Below are 23,505 nucleotides of genomic sequence, written 5' to 3' on the forward strand. Positions count from 1 at the left end.
ATTGATAAATATATTATTACTCCAAATAGTATTTTAAAGTTTTTTTATTAAAAAATTAAACTTTATTTTCTCAAATGGACATTTTTAGGAGGTAATAATGATATTACCATAAAAAAGTAAAACAATAGAAACATCATATTATCATAAAATTTAAATTAAAATAAAAGATATATAGGTGTATATAATAAAGCTCATAACATAAATATTATAATTTATCACATTATGGTACTTTATTACACTAACAACATATGACCGTGATAAAATGTTGTACGTATTTTGTTCGTACTATTGGTGACAAAACATTTTTGTCATATTTTTTAACTTTTCGAAATGTGTACAAATATGTATATTGTATTGAAAATGAAAATAAATGATTTTTACTTAAAGAGCATATATATTTAACTATATATATGTAGCGAACAAATTCGTTTTTCTATTAAAAAAATAATAAATGTACCAATGAATATCTATCATTGATATATTATTAAATTAGGAGGATTTTGTGAATTAAAAATATAATATGAGCATATTTTTGTGAAAGTTTATTATAACAAAATAGACATATGCTTGTGGGTATTATTAATTTAATATATTATAACAGTTTAAACAATATGTAACTATATGAAAATAGTCTATGGTTTAGCTATGTATTTAAGAGTGACAATATAATTAAAAAAATCAAATATTAATTATCCAATGGGGTAAAACATTAATATAAATAAGAATGTTAATGTTATAATTTAATTCAAATACGTTTTTTTAAATGGAAAAAAACATGTATATATTATAATAATTTGATGTCCTTTTAATTGATGAGCAAACATTTGGGATTTTCATTTTTTTTTTTTTTTTTTTTTCAATTTTTTTCATATATTTCATAAAATTTATTTTTTTTAATTGTAATTAATGGTATATTCATAATTTTTAATTTTTTATTATTAACCCTTTTCATAAAAATTTTTAAATAAAATCACAATATTCGATAAAAATGTACATGTTTAATTTTCTCATTCAATATGTTTATTATACTATACCATGAGTTTTACAAAGAGGAAAATATAATAATACAAAACAAAATAAAGAGATAATATCATATTTTGTTCAAAATTCCTAAATGAAATATATATATTATTATTTTAAGAGTTATTATAATTTTGAAAAAAAAAAAATAAATAGTATTACTTTTTAGTGTATTAAAATGTACAAATTCAAATAGTAGTTAACTAATTTTTACAGAGTTAAAGAAAGTTTACGTACAATTGGTTAAAAAATATTTCCGTAAAACAAAGAAAACTATGCAAACAATTTATCATTACAATCGTATATATACAAAAAATCAAAACAAATAAATACAACACGAGTTTTTTCAATCAAATTATTGAATAAAATATTTATCATTTAAATCAATTAGCATATACACGATCATTTTACTTATAAATATGCGTACATAAATCATGGATTTATTGAGAGAGTATGACGAAAATGACGATCTTGAAGTAGATGATTCGAATGATAAAAACTCAAATGAGAAAGGAAGTTCAAATAATGGTGACATTAAAACAACGGATCCTATATGTGATGAAAACAATACAAGTATAAAAAATGAGAAAAATGAAAATAGTCAAATAATAAATATAAGTTCAATGAATTTAATAGATTGTGCCCCTGATGTAAATACCTATGATATGGAAATAAAAAATTATAGAGAAAAATTTAAGAATATGGAAAAAAAAATTATGTTTGATGACCCAGTTTACCATAGCATTTTGAGCAAACCACAACAAGGGCCATGTATAAATGGAGACTATAATTTCTTAAAAAATGCAAATAAAAACCACTTTAATGGAAATATAGAAACAACATTTGTTAATAAAAATATGTTTGATTACCAATATAATCATTTTAATGTAACAGGTATTGCTCAAAACCCCGCATTAAAAAATTACTACCAAAACAATTATCAAAATTATATAATAGCAAAAAATCCAATTAGTTACTCTGAAAACAATGGACAGTTGCATGTAAATAAAAGTAGAAAAAAAAGAGGGAAAAATGAGGGTAATGATTATTATTCCCTGGAAAAATATAAAGGTCCATGGGAATGTAAAGAAAATAACAATAACCAAGAAAAAGAGAAAGAAAACGGAGACGAACAAACATGTGATAATAAAAAACCTAAAAATGCTAAAAATGATGACGATGTAGATGAGTCTAAAAAAAATAATTCCAAAAAAAATATATTTTTAAAATTGGAACCATGCGCACTTGAAGAAGCAATTCAAAATAATACAATAAGCGAACAAAATACATTATATAATGATAAAATAGTTTCAACATTACATATAAATTATGAAATTGATGATTATTATAAAAAATCATGGTTTGAATTGCCATCAGAATATAAAGAAAAAGATTTTATAATAGAAGAAAATTTCCCACCCAAAAAAGAAATTCATACATATAAGGGGCATAAAATGGGAGTTCAAAAAATTCGCTTTTTCCCAAAATATGGGAATTATATTTTATCTGCTTCCTTAGATAGTACATTAAAATTGTGGGGTTCATATAAATCAAAAAAATGTGTAAGAACATACAAAGGACATTTCAAAGGAGTTAAGGATGTACTATTTGATAAAGATGGATCAAATTTTATAAGTTGCAGTTATGATAATAATGTTATTTACTGGGACACAGAATATGGAAAAATAAAAGGAATATATAGTCAGAAAAAAACACCATATTGTTTGTGCTTAAATAACGATGATCCAAATATATTTTTAGTAGGTGGTGCTAATAATAAAATTTGTCATATTGATTTTAGAACAGGTAATATAGAATTAGAATATAATGAGCATTTACAAGCTATAAATACAATTACTTTATGTGAAAATAATAAAAAACTTGTCAGTACATCAGATGATAAAAAAATATTTATTTGGGAATACGGGTTACCTGTTGTTGTTAAATATATTTCTGATGCTTCCATGTTTTCAATAACATCCGTTTCTGTTCATCCAAGTAACAAATTTTTTTTATGTCAATCGATGAATAATATAATAACTGTTTATGAAGCTACAGGGAAATTTAGATTCTTTTCGAAAAAAACATTCAAAGGACATAAAAATATTGGATATTCTATCAATGTATCATGTAGTAATGATGGGAAATATGTTATCAGTGGTGATAGTAATGGAGGTTTATTTATATGGAATTGGAAAAAAATGTCTAACTTTAAAAATATAAAAGCGCATAGTAATGTTTGTATAGACTGTGCATGGCATCCTTTTAAAACCTCAACGTTAGCTACAGCTAGCTGGGACTCAACAATTAAATTGTGGGAATAGCAATTGAAGTACATTTTTTATCCATTAATATTTCCACATATTCACCAATTTATTATTATTTCCTTTTTTTTAAAGTAATTAATTTTTTTAAATTACATATATGCATTGTTTGTATATGATGTAACATCTTTTTTTTCTTTTTTTTGTTGTTGAATATTTACCTTCTAATACATTGATTAAGCGTGAATATTAATATGCTTCCATTTTGTTATATTTTTAAAAGAGTTATAAAACAAAAATTTGCACATATATATGACTACTTATTTACATATATCAAGTATATTTCTTTTAGTTATAGATTTTAGCAATTATTTTGCATTTTTTTTAATTTTTTAATTATATTATATAGTTTGCCAATAAAGCAATATATTGAATGAATATCACAATAATACCATCAAAATATTAAACATGCTTTTAAAAATAAGCGTAAAAAATATATTTCCAATATGATCAAAATGTTTATATATTTTTTTAAAGTTAAATCCATTGAATTATTACCAAAAAAACGGGTTATGCTATATAGCACAAAAATGTTACTCCGATCTCGAAATTAAAGTATATGAGTTAATTAAAAAAAAAAAAGAGACTCGTGGTTTAGGAGAAATCTAAAAAAAGAAAAAAATATATGTGGATATTATAGTGTATTTTACTATTTTACAAAAATATAAAATGCACACATTTTTATATAACTATATAATCAACATTCACATATACAAATAGACATATGTTTATATTTTGTTTGAATGCATGGATAATAATTACATTCATCGAAAAATTGGTCCAAATAATTCAGAATGTTTAAGTTATCTGTGCGAATTTTAACAATAGTTGATTTGTCATATATTTGGAAAACCATTAGCAAATGATGCTTAGGAGGTAAAAATATTCCAATGAATTTATTAATAGTGCTATTATTAGTATTTTCTTTGCTATTGTTTTTTCCTTTGTTTAACACAAGGGGATAATTTTTTTTGTCAATTAAATCAATATATTTTTTATACAAATCTATATTTAATTTGAATTTAGAATTATAAATATTTTTTTTTTTATTTACATTTCTCTGAATAATTTTGTCCATAATAATTTCATTATCATCATTAATAAAAAAATTAAAAAACTTTGTTTTCCTATTTTTTAACAATGAATAAATATTATTATGTGTTTTCACCTTATTTATAATTTTAATAATATTATTTATTTTTTTGTCTGAGTTAATTATTTCCTTCTCTTTTTTATTAGTCTTATTGCATAGGTTATTTAAGCCAGGATAAAATGTGTTGTATAATAGTATTGGTTTATAAAGCTTAAAACAATTTTTTTTTCTATGCTTCCTTTGTCTTGCATTAAGTTCATTATTTTTAAAATGATGTTCATTGCTTTTATTAGATTTAATACTTGTGTCAGACGAATTAAGGGAATAGTTATCAATATAGAATTCATCCAATATATCTCTTTTTATTTGTCTGTTTTCTTTTTTCTTATTATAAGCATAATATGTATCATTGAGGGCATATGCTTTTTCTACATGCATATTATATTTAGGCTTATTGTAAATTTTAGTATTTTTTATATTAGGTTGTTCTATAATTAAAAAAGGATATAATTTTTTATTTACTACATTTAAAGCGTGATCGGATGTAATATTAAAATATTTTGCGGTTTTATACATTTTTTCAAATTTCCCATTCCATATATTTTCAAAAATGTTTTTCCAATATATAGTAGGCGCTTTAAAGGGTAAAAAGAAATCAGTAAATTTTAAATTATATTCTCCTAAAAATTTTTTAAACATTTTTTTTTTGTTTAAATAAATAATATATGCATAAAATGTGGTGTTGATTAACAATTTTACACCTATTTTAATTAATAATTTATATCTATTCATAATTTTGTTTTTCGGTTTTTCCTTTTTACAGCTTTTCTTTTTTATGTGATATACTTTTTTTAATCTTAACAAGTATTTTTTCAAATACCATTTTCTTTTGTATATTTCTTTTTTTACTAAATCTTTTTTTAAATTTACAAAATTTTTACTATATATTTTTGTTATTTTTTGTATACATTCTTTTTTTATAATTTCACTTATTTGTCTATTTTTCGTGGATTGTGTTTCTTGTAATAATTTGTTGTCTTTTTCTATACATGTAACATTTTGATAATTTGGAAGTATATTTTGTTTTTTTTTTCTTTCATTATTTTTTATATTATTCAAAATAGAGTAATTCATCTCATGTGTGATACTTTTACATAACATGTAGCTATATTTAGAATAAACAAAAAAAAATTTTTTTTTTCTTTTTTGTAAGGTAAAAATTATCCTTTTATTAGGTATTTTTAATAGACTCACGTTTTTATTATCACTACGTTTTTTATTATATCCTTTTATGTGCCATTTTTTTTCATTTTTTTTTCTGAATTTTCGATTATTATCTTCACTAATATCATCACCTAATTCTATGTATGGGATATAGACGTTGTGCATGCTAATAAAATGTGGCTTGTGAATAAAACAAATATTAAGGGAATATAACTTTTTGTCTTTGTATTTTATTTTATATTTTTTTTTTATATGTGTCAGATCATGTCTTGAAATTGTTTTATTCTCTATTTTGGAATTATTTCTACCTAAGCATTTTTTAATATATTTTTTTTTACGCTTATGGGCATAAATTAATGACAGAGGTAAATAAATATAATGATCATTTTTCATAATATAGTTTATGTATCGTGCCAAACTATATTCTTCATCTTTGTATATTTTATAGAAAAGTTCAGAATTAAAATCATTACAATTATAGTATTTTTCTAAGGAAAATGTATCACTATTTATCTTATTATTACTAACAATATTTGGTGCATTTTGTTGAGAATAAAAAATAGTAGATCCATTATCACACAAGTTAAGTATGTTTTTTCTGTCATGTTTATAATAAATTAACTTTATATATCCTGATAATATATATGTCTTTGAATATTTTTCAGGTATAATATTTTTTTTTTTTATTGGAAATATGTTTATTTGAGAAATATGATTATTTTTGTTTATACCATATTCTAGGGTTAAATTTGTCAGAGTATTTTTTTGAATTTTAAAATCATTATTTTCCAAAAAAGCTACTTTATTTTCTATAACATTAATATAATATGTACTAACTCGATATAAATAGGGATTATTTTGTATGTTTTGAATAATTTCTAAAATTGACAACAAATATTTGTAATTATAATTAATATTATGATATTGCAAAATAACTTTTATAATTTTAATTATAATAATATATACCTTAATAGGGAATTTGTATTTTTTCAAAACTTCTGATAGCATATTAAGTATATGAATAGTATTTGAATGCTTAATTTTTACAAGATAATATAAAAATACAGAAAATTCAATTATTTTACATTTTTTATTAAATAAATTAGATAAACAATTTAATATAACATTTTCAATAAAGCTAAATAATTCAATGTCTTTTTTTTTATATAAATAGTATAAAATAAACAATAATAGATTTATTTCGTCTGGATTAAATAATAAAATGTTAAGTACTAGGCTTTTTAACATATTCATTATAATTGTATTTTTTTTATAATGTTTCACAATATAATATGAAAATATTAAAAAGTATTTTTTTTTCATATTCACATTTTTTTCATTTTGTGATATATCAGACAAATTATTTTCACTTATTTCGTTGCAGTTTCCAAATATGTTACTAAAATCTGTTCTTTTTTTTTGGGGGGGTACTTTTCTTTTTATCCTCGTAAAATTAGACATTTCATCATTTTCAATACCATATGAATAATGAGAAAAATTCATGTTCCATCTTTTATCAAAATTAATCTCGAAATTTGTGTTTTCTTGAACATATTTATGTTTAGAATTATTTTTTATTTTCGTTTTCAATGTGCATTTTTCAAGTTTATTACAATTTTTTGTATCAAGTTTGGATATATGGAATACAGGAAAATCAGCAATGCTATTGTTACAAGAATCGTCATTTTCTGTACCCAAGGAAATTAATTCTTCATTATCATATATATTTGTTTGAGGGTTAATTATAGTTAACAAATCTGTGCAAAGTTGTATATTTTCAATTAGTAAGGTTGTTTGTTGTGGACATTCTTTTATTACTTCACTATTTTTGTGGGTACATAAATGGATATATATATCCAACAAGTTTAAAGAAATATTTTTTTTTCGTATTAATTTTAAAAGGAAATAATATTTAGTAATAATTAAATCTTTACTATCACATAGTGTAGGGAAGTACGATTTAATATTTTGTTCACAAAAATTTAAAACATCTTTTTTGTTTAAAAAAGATATAAAAATATTTATTATAATTATTTTACTAATGTCTGTATAATAATTATTTTTAATAACTAATAATACCTTTTTACACATTTCATTAATTATTTCTATGCTAATTTGGTCATATAAAATATATAAATAAGATAAACCTAGACAAAAGTAATAGCTATTATTTTCAAATAAAAAATAATTGTATTTTTTTAATATATCAGCAAAAGTATTAATATAAAAAGGAAGATAAATATTATAATGAAATATCAAATCGAAATTTTGATTAAAAACATTTTGAATTTTTTCCTTTACTAAGTTAACAAATATTGGAGATAAAGAAGTAATATAGTTCGAAAATATTTTTTCTTCATTATTTTTGTCTTTCTGACAATTTGGGATATTTGTATTTTCATTTATTATTCCATTGGGTTGTATATCCACACAATTTTGAACATCATTTGGATTGGTAGAGGAAGGGTTCAAACAATTTTTATAATAAAAATTATAGTTTAATAAATTTAAATTTGTATAAAACGGTAATGTAATTAAGCTACCATTAAAATTCATTTGTTCGTTTGTTTTTTCTATAATATACTCACTTTTACGGAATTCTAAAAGTTCAAGTTTTATATTTTTTTTATCTATTAACTCGATAATTTCACTTTTTATTTTGTTTAATTCTTTGTTATTACATATGTATACACCATTTTTCGATTTTTCATTATGTTCGTGTTTATCTTTAACAACATGACTACTACTATTATCGCTAATAGATTCATTTATAGGATTCATAATTTTAAAATTGTTTTCATTTTGTATAAACATGTTATCTACAATTGAGTATTGCGCTAAAATATTAATATAATTAAATAATATTAAAAAATACAAATGTGTTAATATATTCACAATTTGGTTTTCGCTTTGGGTATTATTATTATTAGTATACATTATATTTTTCGTTTCAATGATTAATAGATATAAATCGATGTTATTGTTTATAAAATTAGGTTCATTTATTGTCTTCTCATGTCTATTTCTAATAAAAACGGTCTCATAATAGTTATCTTTTAGACTGAGCTTGCCTATTCTTCCAATCGTTTTATTATACACGTCCCCGAGCAAGCATGATAATATTCCTATGAAGGGAAAAGGACAAAAAATAAAAATGTATAAAGAAAATATAAATAAAACAAAATATATGAAAAACAAAAAAATTAATAAAATAAATCGTAATGATAATAACAGGAACGATAACATAAAATGAAGTGGTAAATATACCTTGATAAAAATTTTCGATCTCTATTAGACACAAGATAGCGTAATACTTGAAAATTTGCATTTGAACAAAATGATGAAAAACATATTTTTTGGAGTTTCCTTTTTTGTCCTTATCATAAATTTGTATGTATCCATAATTATCAGAAGGAAAATTAAAGTTTATTTTGTTGTCTTCTTTTGAGTATTTTTGGACAATTTTTTTTAAAGAGTCAGTTTTTATATTTTCTAAATTGTTAATAGAAGTTATATATTTGTTGTACATATTTTTTATATCAAATTTTAAATGTGAATTATTATTATACTGAGAAAGAATTCTGCTATTGTCTAAATATATATATAACGTATTATTAAAATTGTTTAATATATTTATAAGAAATGATATGAATTTATACACCCATAAATACAAAGATGAGTTTAATAAATTAAAAAATAATATCATATTTGTATATAATATTAATAAATATGATTTTATAAATACATTTGTTGATAATGTTTGAAATTTTATATTATATATATGTATGTCATTACATGGGAAAATATTTATAGATATATAAGATTGTTTGTTTATAAAATTATTATTTATTATTAATTTGTATTTTTTTGTTTTGTATTTGTATAATTTTTTAATTTTTTCTTCATTCAGTATATTATATACAATGTATTTTTCGTCTATAAAATTAACTGTCTCACAATTTGTTTGATTACAAGTATGTGTATTATTAGAAGAGTTAATAGTATTACCACAATTAACACATTTTGTATATTTCATACTATTTTTATACCTGTTTGTTTTATGTGTCTTATTATTTTTTTCATCATAATAATCATAACATTCTGATGAAGAAGTATATTCTTTTTCATATAATGCAGATATAATTTGTTCATAATCTTTATCATTCTTATCTACTAAATTATAATTTGAAATATGGTATTTTATTAAAGATTTATATAATTCTATATATTTACTTTTTTTTATATATAAAGGATCATTTTCTTGATATTTCTTTTTACACAATTTGATAATATTATGATAATATTTTCCAAAGGATAAATAATTTTCATATTTTTTTTTAAAATAATGTTCATATTCTTTATTATTTTTAAATATATAATTTAAATGAAATATACTTAAATAAGTATTTTTTTCTTCTATATAAATAAAAATGTCGTCAATAAAATTGTTCACATTGTTTATATTATGGCTGTCTGTAATATATGTGTATTGTTTTCCAGTTATGTATTTTTTATTTTTATCTTCATTGTTTTTTTCATTTTTATGACTATTATTATTATTAGACATGCAATTTTTGTTTGTTGCAATGTTACCTCTTTCTCGGTTTATTAAATTTGTATCATCATTATTATCAAGATTACCGGTTTTGGTAGCAATAGAAAAATTATTCCATTCTAAGGTACTTATATCGATTATTTTGTTAAATTTATAATAAATAACTTCATTGTTCAATATCATGTCAATTATAAATAATAATTTTTGTATATTATTAAAAGAAAACATAAAAAAATTATTTAAAATAAAATTTATGTTACTAATAATAATAGAGTCTATTATTTTATTTTTGAAATTCTTCTTATCTAGCTCACCATTTACAATTATTAGGGATAGAATGTTAAAAATAATTATTTCGATAATATCATCGTCTAGTTTGTATAATTGGGTTTCCCTTTGGGTACCCTTGGCATCATGTTTTTTGCTACATCCCATTATTATTGTTCATCTCCTTTTTTTAGTGAGCTAATATTATTTTTTACACGGCTCACTTATTTGTTTATTACTATTGCTATTTTCATTACTTTTTTTCACATACCTTTTTTCACATACTTTTTTTCACATACTTTTTTCACATTCCTTTTTTGTTTCTTAAAAAAATAAAATGTGTGTTATTCTACTTCCCATTTATTTTCATTTCTAATATTCTTATAATATATATATATTCCTGAATGCAAATATAAAAAACTGTAATTGATTTTTGAATAGGCTTATTTGTTTTTATTCCCTTTGGGGAATTTTGTTGTTTTGTGGAATAACATACATACTTAGATTTATTACCCTACTTTTGAAGAATATATAAAATGTATAAACAATTTGCTTATAATTTTTCTAATACCGTAGTATTTTTATTTTTTCTTAAATTTATATAATTATATATATCCAAAAGATGCAAATAAATATAATGCATGTATGATTTTTTTTAAAATAATGTGGGATAAATTAATTTTTACTAACGTTCCCTTTTTTTCATGAAATGTACAAAATTTGGGAGTGTTTAATTTTCCCTTTCCACACACCCCTTCTCCCCAAAAAAATGGTATATGTAATTTTTAACTTGATGATAAATTATATATTTTTTATAATAATTTTTTTAATCAAAGATTTTTATATACTTATTTGTTTATTTTATTTTGTATTTTTTGAAATACACAATGTAACTTTTTTATTTTTTTTGTTTTGTTCAGTTTGCAATGTTCTAGCAATTTTTTGAACAAAGAAACTTTAATATTCCAAGAATGTTTATTTGTTATACAAAAAATATAAGTATTATATAAGAGTATATACAGATATTAATTTACATGTATGCGTAGGAATGTACATATTTATATCCTAAAACATGCTGCCAAGTAGTCAGCAAATTATTATTGGAAAATTACCCCTTGAAGTTAAAGGGGGAGAAAACAATACTTATTTAAAATCTGATAATAATAAAAAACAATGCGAGTTAAAAAGTTTGAATACAAATGAAAATAGTTTAAGCAAAATGGAAAAAGAAAACGAAGAAGAATTTACAAAAAATAATCAAATTGTTTTGCCTAACAAATATGATGAAGATTATGTAAAAGAACAAAACACTATATTTAGCATAGACCAAATTAATCTTTCCAGGTAATATAAATTTATTAATATATACATTTGCCTATATTTATTCAATTCTGCACAAATTTTCGAATAATCCTGGAAAATACTATTATGTATTTTTCCAGTTCATTAATCTAATACAACTAATCAAAAATTAATTTTACACTTTACATTTTGACTATTAATGTAAGGGTAATTTGTTTTCAGCTGTGTATTGTTGTTTATATACGCGTCTATGCTAACCCAAGTTATGCATAAATGCACCTATATATGTACACACCTACATATGTACACACATTTAACATATTTTTCCCCCTTTAGAAATAGCTTAAACATTCATGACATTTATTACATTTACGACGAAGAGACAGAAATATCCGATTTAATTATAAAAAGATACAAGGAAAATCATTACCTAACAATTTTTAATAACATGCTTATTATAATAAATCCAAATAAGAATGTAAAAGATTTTTATAAGTTGTTATTTAAAAATAAAAATAAAAATAACTATATATTTAAATTATTTATGAATAATATTAAAGAAAAAAGCATCGAAGAAAAGTATGAAAATGACAATATAAATTTACAGGAAAGTTCAGAGTCTTCAGACAGCAGTTATAGGAATGAACAGAAAAAAACATATGATCATATTAATAAGAATATATCATATTTAAATACAAAAGAATTAATAAATTTTGAAATATTAAAAAAAAGGAAGGAAAAATATCGTAAATATATATCAACAATAAGAAAAAATTTATTTATAAATAGTAATAATGAGGTTACAGATACACATAGCGATAATTTGAAAAAATTTGCTACCCTATTCAATATTAGCCTAGAAATAGGTAAAGAAAAATATACAATTTCTAATAGTGATAGTATAAATAGCGATATTGATGAAAATTATATAAATTATATTGAGAAAAAAAAAAAGTGGGATAATATTCATATTAACAATACACAAAATGATAGTTATCGTAGCAACAGCGTTGAGTCTAAACAAATAAGTTATGAACAACTTAAAAATATGCATAATAATAGGAAAATTGTAATTTCAGAATGTAAAAACAAATTGTTATTCATACACGGTGAAAAATATAGTAATCAATATGTAGTAAATAATTATATATTAAAACATATAATAAAAGACGAAAATAACAAAGAACTTTATTATTCTTATAAAAATATTATGTCTATTCTTAATTTATTTTTTGTTAACAAGTGTTTTAATTTTATAATATATAAATGTGTAAATAATAAAATAATATATTTTAATATAGTTCCATGTTTTCTAAGCGAGGAAAATAATAATGTTACAAATATATGTACAAAAATCAATGAATTTTATAATCAGTTAATTGATTCGGAAAAAAAAACAAATAGTCAAAAAAAGGTAGCTAAACAAATGGAAACAAAAGAAAAAAAAAAAAGTAACCACAATAATGAAACTACTCATTCACCAAGTGACAAAGAAAGTAACGGAAACGGAACAAGTATAGATAATAATAATAATATAAAAGAAAAAATAATTGATTTAAGAAAAATTATAAATATTCCCCACATATTTTTTTTTCTTCTCAAATGCATATTAAATAACAACAATCATCGATTTTTTAAAGACTTAAAATTGCATACATTAGATATAAAAAAAATATGCAGAAATTACATAGATATTCCATATATAAAACTAAACAGTTTTGATGCTGATAAACTATTTTCTTCCTTTTTAAAAATCGGATTTTCAGAAGAAGATATAATTAACATAAATAAAATAATTTTTGCAATATTATTTATAAATATATATATAAGGATAAGAAATTGTCTAATTTTAAATGAACAAAAAGCGTTAAATCAATTACAAATACAATTAATCCAAGTTCAGGATTATATAAAATTGAGAAAATTGCATATAAATAATAATGAAAATATGAAAGGGAAAAATACACAACTTAATTTAAATAAATTTTTAAATTTTAATTATAAAAATTATGTAAATAGTGAACAATCACCTCATTCAGAATATGGCAATAATAATATTTCTAAAAACAAAAATTCAGAAAAAAAAATTAAGTCAAACTATTTCATCGTTTTTGTAGGACATATTCTAGAAGAGTATATATCTTATTTATTAAGTATTGATTTATGCAATTTTCTAGATATTTTAAATGATACGATAAAACTAACAAATTTCTGTTCTGCAGTTTATTTTAGATTAAAACTTAAAATAATAAAGCAAGTCAATCGATATTTAAATAATAGACATTCAACTGATAGAAATATTAATCACATATGGTATATATACTCGAATAGTGGAATTATGTATAATTCTATGGATCAAAATTATAATGAGAATAATTTTAGTAAAAATAATAATAACGAAATTGAAAAATACCAACACGTATGTAACGAAAACAAACTAAGCAGCTTATCTTCACTTATAAATAATATCTACAATGAAATAATTTATTCTTATTATATTAAAATATCTGCTTTTAATCTTGATATATGTACTGTTCAAGCTATTAAGAATATAAGGAACAAAAGAAAAAGTTATGAAGATGCTACACAGGATAGTATTAACAAATACAAAAGAATAAAAAATAAATTAGAAAATCGTAATTTAAATAATTCTTATATTTATAAATGTAAAAAAAATGTGATATTATATTTATTGGAAAAATATACACATAAAATTTTAGCCATTATCGAAGAAGATATGTCACATGAAAATTTGAATATAAACAATAATATTCTAACAAAACCAAGATATTTCAAATTAATTTATAGCTTTTATCTTTCTATTAAAAAAATTATGCAACATTATTCGGGAATAATTAATAAATTAAAAAGCACGAAAAAGATTTATAGTAAAATTAGCGAATCCATAAATGAGAGATCTGATGAGCACAAAGAAATAGACAACGAAAAATCGGGGGGAAATGATACAAGACAAAAGTATTATAGTGAAAATTATATAAGAAAAGTTGTAAACAAAATTATAACAGATATAAATAAAATGGAAGAATTAAATAATAAAAAATATAAAGATAATATAATTACAAATGCGAAAAAAAGTAATTTCTCTATAGTTCATTATAATAATGATAATATTAGATACAAATGTAATAACATGCTCTTAGACAATTTTAAAGATTTATGTTCATTAAATAATACTATTGATATTATTGAAAATACTGAAATGGATTTTTTTAAAAAATTATTTTTAGATAAATCTATTCCATTAAAATTTTTTAAAAACAATTTAATGCATAATGAAATAATTTTTTTTCTTTATATTATTAAGAATTGTTATGAAAGGTTTTATATATATCTTATAAATGAGAGAGAAAAAAACAAAACGGACAATTCTATTATCTTTTCCAAGTATATTGACAAAAATAAAAATTTATATCCACAATTTTCCATAATCAACGAAAATGAACTTTCCTCATCTAATAACTCAATCATTAATAATGATAATATTCAAAACAGAAATAATGAAAGCATTAGTGATAAAGATAGTGATTTGCAAGACGATTTAATTGTAAACAAATCATATAAAAAATATCAGAAAAAAGAGAAGACAGATCAAGTGGGTAAAAGAATGGAATCTTACTTATCTTTCATTTCATACAAACAAATAAATGATTTTTCTGAACTTAAAAAAAAACTAAATAAAAAACATATCGAATCAATAGTAAAAAATTTGCATTTAAAAACAATTTTTAAATACCAAATGCAATATTTATATTATAATATTTCATATATGGATTTTATAAATAAGTATTTGCGTTTTTGTGTGTACATAAATACGGATGGAAGTCTTGCAAAGTTAATAAACTGGTATGAGGAAAAATTTGAGAAAACAAAAGAAAATTATGAAAACTATCTACCAGATGGGTCGTCATTAAATGCTATCGATAAAAGATTAAATGAGGGTGTCTCAAAAAAATGGAAAGAGACAAAAATAAAAAATATTTATAATAGCACAAATAATAGTCAAAGTAGTGAAGAATATATACAAAACTATTATAAATTAGAGAATATACCAAATAAAGATAAAAAAAATTTATGTAAAATAATTGTACATTATCTAAATTTAACAAAAGAAGATGTTTATTACTATAATAATTTTGTATTTATAAAAAAACGATATTATTTTATTTTAGAGCATATAAGAAACGAATTTGTAAGAACAATATCACCAAGTACTAAAAAAAATGAAGATTTTTGGTTAACTTATAAAAACCAAAAGATGAAAAATTTTTACACAAATAAAGTTGTAAAAATTCAAAATTACATTCGAAAGTTTCTTAATTCTTCAAAGATGAATAAAATAGAAAAAAAAAAAAATTTATTAGTGTCTTTTTTAATATTTTATAGTTATATTGTTAAAAATAGGAATAAAGGTGAAACGAGAGAAGACTTGGAATTATATAAACAAAAATTTATGAAAGAAGAAAAAGAAATAATTCGATATGCGGCTAGTGTGTATATACAATCCTGGTATAGAAAAATAATACAACAAAGAAAATATAAAGCTTTAAAAATAGAAACATATAAAAAAAAAGCTATGGAATGTATATATAATGTCATCAAAACATATATTGTCCAAATAAAAACTATAGCACATATAAACGATGTTATTATACCAAATAGATGTGCATTAATTATTCAGACACATTTTCGAAAACATGTATGTTTCACAGATTTTCGAAAAAAACTTCTTTTAAAAATATGTTTTTTATCAATAAAAAGAAAATATTTAACTTATTCAAATATTATTACTAAGGTAAATTATCATCATTTAGCTAAAAATATATATAATCGAAACAATATACAAAGTCTGCTAAAAATACCAAAGGCAGTAATAAAAATTCAAAGTAAATATAAAGCATATATTGTTAGGAAACAATATAAAATGCTTCGAGATGCTATATATTTTACACAAGCATATATACACACATGTCTAGAATCTATTAAATATAATAATATAAAAAATAGTGTAATTTTAATCCAAAGATGGTGGCGAAGTTTTTGTAAATTAAAAAAAGTTTTTTCAAATGTTCAATTAAATATATATAGTAATGAATATGATAAAAGAAAATATTTCTTTTTAAGTAAAGATAATTTTCCTTTTTATAATTATTACACTTTAAAAGAACAAAAAGCTATGAAGTTATTAACATATAATATATTACTAAAACAGTGGTATTTTTTTTACTTTAAAAAGTTTCAAAAAAAAAATCATATATTTAATATTGTGTTTAATCTCAAACTATACAAAAATATATCTTATCATTATACATTACCATGGGCATATAAAATTAATACCATACTTAAAATTATATATATGAAACAAATGTTTCAAAAATGTACTAATAATAACCAAAATACAATTTTTAATATACCTGTTTTTGAATCAATACAAATATTTATCGGAAGAACACACACTATTTTGTTAATAAAACAAACAACTTCAAATGAGCAAATACCATGGAATGCTAATAAAAGAAATAGCAAAAATTATTATCACACATTTGTTTATAGTATTGGTTCCAATGAATTTGGGCAACTAGGTTATTATAATTTATTTGAAAAAAATTTTATTTACAATATTAATAATACACAAAATGAATTTAATTCTATGAATAATGATGAAGAAAATATAGACGAAGAAAACCCCCTTGAATTTGATGATACAAATAAATATGACTCAACTTTGGAGGAAAATAAAACAAAAAAAAAAAATCTTGAAAATGGTGATAACATAATTTTGAAAAATCGAATGGATAGTACAATTACCAATTCAAGTGATATCACTGACAAAAATTATAAAAAAGAGAAACGGTTTGACAATGAAAATAGTTCAAAGGAATATATTCCATATAATACTGAAAAAAATAAAAAAACAAAAATAAATAGTTTGTCTAATAAATATAAAAAAAATTTACAACACTTAATATTTGAATATAAAGATAAGTATATTATTGGAACCGAAAATTTTTATAAAAATCAAGAAGATAAATCTATAAATGATATTGTAGATTATAAAATAGTAGAGAAAGAAAATGAGAAAACTGGTGAAATGGAAAAAGTAGTTCAATTTACTAAAGTTATATCTGAAACTAATAAAATAATTAATATTTGTTGTGGATCTGAACATACGTTAGCTCTTTCAGAAAATCGAAATGTATATGCATGGGGTAATAATGCATATGGTCAATGTGGGCATAAATATGAATTAAATGTAATTAGATATCCTAAAATTATAAAATATTTTAAAAAAAATAATATTCATATTAAAAATATAAATTGTGCTTCTTATCACAGTGGGTATATAACTGAAACTAGCGATTTATATATTAGTGGAAATTTTTTTTTTATTAACTTAAAATATTATAATCAAAATTTATATGAACCTACTTTTTTAATATCAGATTGTCATAATATTTTATGTCGAGATAATTTTAATATAGCCCTAAAAACAGATAAAAATTCATTATATTTATGGGGTAATAACTATAAATGCATATTAGGAATTAATAAAGAAAAATTAGGTAACCTTGATGAAATATCTTGTTATCCATTATCAATAATATCAAAAACAATAGTTGTTCAGAAAATTGTATGTTCAGAAAATTTTGTATGCTTAATAACGAAATATAAAACTGCAGAATATTCACTTTATATGTGGGGAGAATTTACTCTTATAGAAAAACAGACAGAAAGTGATACATCATCCATTAAAAGTAATACTATTAACATATTTAATAAATATAAAATAAAACCTATTCAGAGAAATACTGATGAACAAATTAAAAAAAATAAAATAAAAAATAAAAAAATACTTATAGCCAAACCCTCACCAGTTTATAATGATGTATGGGACTCATTAGACGCAATTGATATATGTTGTGATTTGGATGAAGTATTGGTACGTTTAAATTCATCATTAATATAAATTTGTCTATATATACATATACATGGCCTTTTATATAATCTATTATTTGCTTATCTATACTAATTCCACACACGGATAAATATATGCAATGACACTATAAAAGGGAAATTAATTTAGCAAAACTTTTTTTGTTTTCATATGAACAATTAAAATTTCAAAATATTTATCAATATACATTAAAACAAAGCAAAAATACTGGATATATATATTTTTCTTAATTTTTGATTTTATAGGTCTTAATGAGTAACTTGGGATTGTACGGATTTTCATCTGTGGAAATGTTCGAAAATGGAAATGAAAAAACTCAATCGAATGAACCCCAATTTTCTTTTAGATTTCCCAATAAAAAAGTTGATGAGAAAAATGAAAAAAGTTATAATTATGAAGAGCCCAAAATATATGAAAATATAAAACTATTAAATCCATCACTATATATGTTTAAATATTTTAAACCATCATACTTTAATATTAAAAAAATTAATTGTAGTTATAATAAAAATAGTTTATCAATTATAAATGCTACAATGGGTCAATATGACATTCAATTAAAAAAAAAAAAAATGGACTATATTACGCCTTCTGGTAATTATTTAAATTTTTGTATATCCATATATTATGTGCGTGTGTGAATTTTCACATATTTCATTTCAAATATGTTAATATCATTTTGTTATATTTTCATCACATTGTCTTAGGTGATATTGCTCAATTTCCAAAAAAAATTCAAGAAAAAATGTTGGAAATGGAAAAACGAGAATCCAATAAATGGATCAAATCTACTGATGATCCATATATAAATGTATATATACCTAAATAGAGAAAAATACAACCATTGCATTATATAATAGTTTTATTCTATCACCGAAAATTATGTGTTTCACTTTGATGTTATTGATATATCTGTTACTACCATATTATTTTGTTATTTTTTTTTACAGCATTTTTTAGTTAATTCAAGTGACTCGGATAGCAATTTTTAGCACATTTTCAAACTCTATCAACTGAGAAAACAAGGAATTATTATTATTACTATACTATTTTTTTAACGTGCATAATCCGTTTTTTTAATAATTAAAAAATATAATATTGTTTTAATATTATGTTTTAAAGTGCTAGATCAGAATAAAAAAATAAAATAAAATAAAAATAAAAATAAAAAATAGTTTGTTTTATTTTTTATTGTTTTTTTTCTTCCCTTTTTTATGAATTTTTTTTAAATATCGACTTGACATTTTTTGCTCAATATATGTTTTCTAATTTATTAATGCATAATGTGATTAGAAGATGTATTAAAAGTTTAACTTATATTTTTAACGATTTTTGTGTAAACAATAAATGGGGATAATGCAAAATTTATATATTTTTTTTTTTTTTCTTTTTTGAAGTGACTAATTTTCCATATTTACATCCTTCATTTAGGTGTAAGCTGTTATGTCCCCAATTTTTTTTGTCCTTTAATTTTTGCATTTCTCTTTCTTAATTTCTTTATATTTTTCTTACTATTTCATTGTACTTTGTTTTTTTAAAAAAATGAGCGATGTAGACGATTTTTATGAATATGCCAAAAATAATTTTTTAAACCTCTTAAAAAAAAATAATTTAAATCCAAAAAATGCAGATGAAAAGCAAAAACAAAAAAATGATCTAGACACATTTAAGGAAGGAAAAAACTCCAGTTTATTATATCAAAATGAATTAAAGATAAAAAAAAAAAAAAAAAAGAGACATCACAGTAGTGATGACGACTACTCTCGTGAACATAAGAAATCAAAAGATAAATATAAAAAAGATAAAAAAGATAAAAAAAAAAAAAAGAGCAAATACAGTGATGATGAATATAATAAAAAGCATAAAAATAGTAAACATGAAAAAAAAAAGAAAAAAAAAAAACATCATAGGCATGAGGAAAGTGACGATTATTCAGATGAGTTACGATCTAAGAAAAAAAAAGAAAAGGAAAGGGAACAAACTAGTGAAAGTGATTCCCAAATTAGCAACTCAAGCTCCTCTACAAATAAGAACAATTTTGAAAACGATACCAAAAGTAGTAGTTCAAGCATTGCTATAAATAAGAACACGTTTGAAAGTGATGAAGAGAGTAAAATGACTAAAAGTATAATGAATACTGATGATAGTAAAAGTGTGAAAATTGATTATAAAAATTCCATGGGAAATATTAAATTAACAAAAAAATTGGAAAAAAAAATATATGAACAGAAAGAGAAAATTTTATTAAAAAATGCATTAAACAAGAAATTAGTAGATTGTAAATATTGCATTGATTCTGATTTGTTTCAAAAAATAAATAAATTAAATATAATAAGTATTAGTGATAAATCGTATGTATGTTATTATAATTATAAAAATATTTTTTTAAAAAACCAACTTTTTATATCTCCTATAGAACATACAATAAGTATTACAAATACAGATTTTGAGACAATTCTAGACATGAGAAATCATATGAAATCACTAATTGCCATGTTAGAAGAATATAATCAAACATGCATATTTATCGAATTTAATAATTGTTTTAATACAAATATAGAATTAATATCTATGAGAAAAACAAAACATACATATGTTAATTGTTATTCTATACCTATGAATTTATTAGAAAAAGCAAAAATATATTTTAAAAAAAATTTGCAGGATATAAGCTCATTATATAGAGAAAATAAACAATTAATTATTACAGATAATAAATATGCACCTTATGGTGTTATACCGAAAAATATTCCATATGTTTCAGTTAATTTTTCATTGGTTGAAACCTATATACAAGTTATTGAAAATAATTATGATTATATAAATATGTGTCGATGTATATTTACTGATATTTTTAAACAAGATAGATTATATAAATATTTTAAAAACTTTCAAATGTATGTTGATACTGTAGAAGAATTTAAAAACCTTTATGCAAAATATGATTGGACAAATTACAGTTAATTTCCTTCGCTTTGAGGATATAATAAAGGCCGAAAAAAAATAGAAAAAAAATGTGACAAAAATTAATTATATTTTTTCCTTTTATTACCCTTTTATATTTTCGGGGGAAAGGAATATATTTTTTTTAAAAAGTTTGTTAATAAATGTGAAATAACCACGCATTTATGTTTTAATTATAGGAAGTAAATTAAACCAATTGAAAAAAAAAATTTTAATTATAACAAATTAACATCGAAATTAATTTAAATAAATAAACAAAGCATATATTCCGATTGAAATGAAAACGGGATAACAAATAAATGCGTAAAGGATTGAATCTAGAAAAGATAAGAATCGAATGTGTGGAGAAATATATATTTATATATACTCGTCTTCATAAATAACCTTATAATGATCAATTTGTTTATTCTCTTCTCTTTTTTTTATAGAATTTTCAATAAATTCTTGCTCAGCTTTTTTAATATCTTCATGATTTCGGCATAATTTATATTTTTCTAAGACCTCCATATTTACATTTGTAAAATTAAGACTCCATTTGTATATACTTAAAATATCATTATATTGTTTATTGTAATTACATATATATAAGCAAAAAGCTAATGACTCTAAACATGATAATTTATATGGCTTTCCATAATTTATACTATTAACTGCAATAATATAAGGTAATTTTCTTTGGTTTGTATATTTTACTTTTTTTAATAAATCTATAGATTTCCAAGAACAATCAACAACGGAAAGACCATGTTTTTCTACTATTTCTTTATCATCTATAGAAAAATATTTATCACAAAATGGTGTTAATACTATTCCTTTAAATTTTTTATTTAGTTGTACTTTTTTAATCTTTTTAAAACGGTATAGCTTTTTACATGAGCATTTCTTATTTTGACATTCATTATAATCAATCATAAATAATTTTACTTCGTCAACATTTTTATTTCCTGTCTCTTCAAATTCGACTACTTTGCCATTTTGTTCATCATCTTGTTCACCACCATTGTTACTACATTCACTTGTTTCACTTTCTGTATTGTTATTAAAATTTTCATTATCATTATCCACTTTTTGTTTATCAAATATATTATCTCTTATGATTTTATTTTCCGAATTTACCCTCTCAATATTGGTACTCTTATTCTTAACCTCATTTATGGCATTACATTTTATATCGTCTCTTTTTTCATTTTTAGCATAATTGTTTTTTTGCTTATTTGTATTTCTGTTATTTTCTTCACCACTTAAGTTTATTCCCAATTTTGATTTGACATTTTCTGTTTCTTTATTTGTTTTTGCATTTCCTTTTTGCCTTTCATTAATCAATTTTACCAAATTATGAACAGAATATTTTTTTCTTTCTAACTGATTGTTTTTCATTTGGCTATAGCATTGTAATAAGAAAGGAACAGTATACTACTTTTCTGTTTTCAATGTACCCTTGTTATTTCTAGTCATTTATTAGTCCTCAGTTTATTTTAGTAATAATATAAAAATTATACGTATTTTTCTAGTTATATAATACAATAGTTTGATTTATAAATATAATATTTTAACAAAAATATCAAAAAAAAAATAATAAATTACAGATCAAATAAATTGTTGCAAATATGCAGTCATTTTGTTGATAATAAAATAAACATTACGATGAAAATACCGAAAAAAATTGTTATAAAATAAAAGCGCATATAGTTTCACACTAATGCTTTTTTTTTAAGATATGTAAAATAATATTTATACCAACACAAATTAAAATGATATTATATGTATTTAAAAAAAGTGAGTT

General features: G+C 21.2%; 5 protein-coding genes across 5 annotated transcripts; 3 read left to right on the forward strand and 2 right to left on the reverse strand.

Annotated features, from left to right (window-relative positions):
* Positions 1-1,454: 1,454 nt before the first annotated feature.
* On the forward strand, positions 1,455-3,344 carry PY17X_1437700 (uncharacterized protein; the record flags this gene model as incomplete). Its single annotated transcript, XM_724514.1, has 1 exon — positions 1,455-3,344. One exon carries the CDS (start codon positions 1,455-1,457, stop codon positions 3,342-3,344), a length of 1,890 nt encoding a protein of 629 aa, XP_729607.1.
* A 594-nt stretch (positions 3,345-3,938) lies between these two features.
* Positions 3,939-10,651, reverse strand: PY17X_1437800 (conserved Plasmodium protein, unknown function; the record flags this gene model as incomplete). Its single annotated transcript, XM_022957582.1, has 3 exons — positions 3,939-3,949; positions 4,107-8,786; positions 8,929-10,651. 3 exons carry the CDS (start codon positions 10,649-10,651, stop codon positions 3,939-3,941), a joined length of 6,414 nt encoding a protein of 2,137 aa, XP_022812949.1.
* A 904-nt stretch (positions 10,652-11,555) lies between these two features.
* Positions 11,556-19,750, forward strand: PY17X_1437900 (conserved Plasmodium protein, unknown function; the record flags this gene model as incomplete). Its single annotated transcript, XM_022957583.1, has 5 exons — positions 11,556-11,827; positions 12,122-18,743; positions 19,004-19,352; positions 19,466-19,569; positions 19,709-19,750. 5 exons carry the CDS (start codon positions 11,556-11,558, stop codon positions 19,748-19,750), a joined length of 7,389 nt encoding a protein of 2,462 aa, XP_022812950.1.
* A 550-nt stretch (positions 19,751-20,300) lies between these two features.
* On the forward strand, positions 20,301-21,722 carry PY17X_1438000 (debranching enzyme-associated ribonuclease, putative; the record flags this gene model as incomplete). Its single annotated transcript, XM_722212.2, has 1 exon — positions 20,301-21,722. One exon carries the CDS (start codon positions 20,301-20,303, stop codon positions 21,720-21,722), a length of 1,422 nt encoding a protein of 473 aa, XP_727305.2.
* Positions 21,723-22,079: 357 nt separating this feature from the next.
* Positions 22,080-23,099, reverse strand: PY17X_1438100 (ribosome biogenesis protein TSR3, putative; the record flags this gene model as incomplete). The annotated part of the gene is made up of 1 exon (XM_722213.1): positions 22,080-23,099. One exon carries the CDS (start codon positions 23,097-23,099, stop codon positions 22,080-22,082), a length of 1,020 nt encoding a protein of 339 aa, XP_727306.1.
* Between the last annotated feature and the right edge of the window lie 406 nt (positions 23,100-23,505).

This window comes from Plasmodium yoelii, assembly GCF_900002385.2.
Source record: "Plasmodium yoelii strain 17X genome assembly, chromosome: 14".
Taxonomy (NCBI): Eukaryota; Apicomplexa; class Aconoidasida; order Haemosporida; family Plasmodiidae; genus Plasmodium; species Plasmodium yoelii.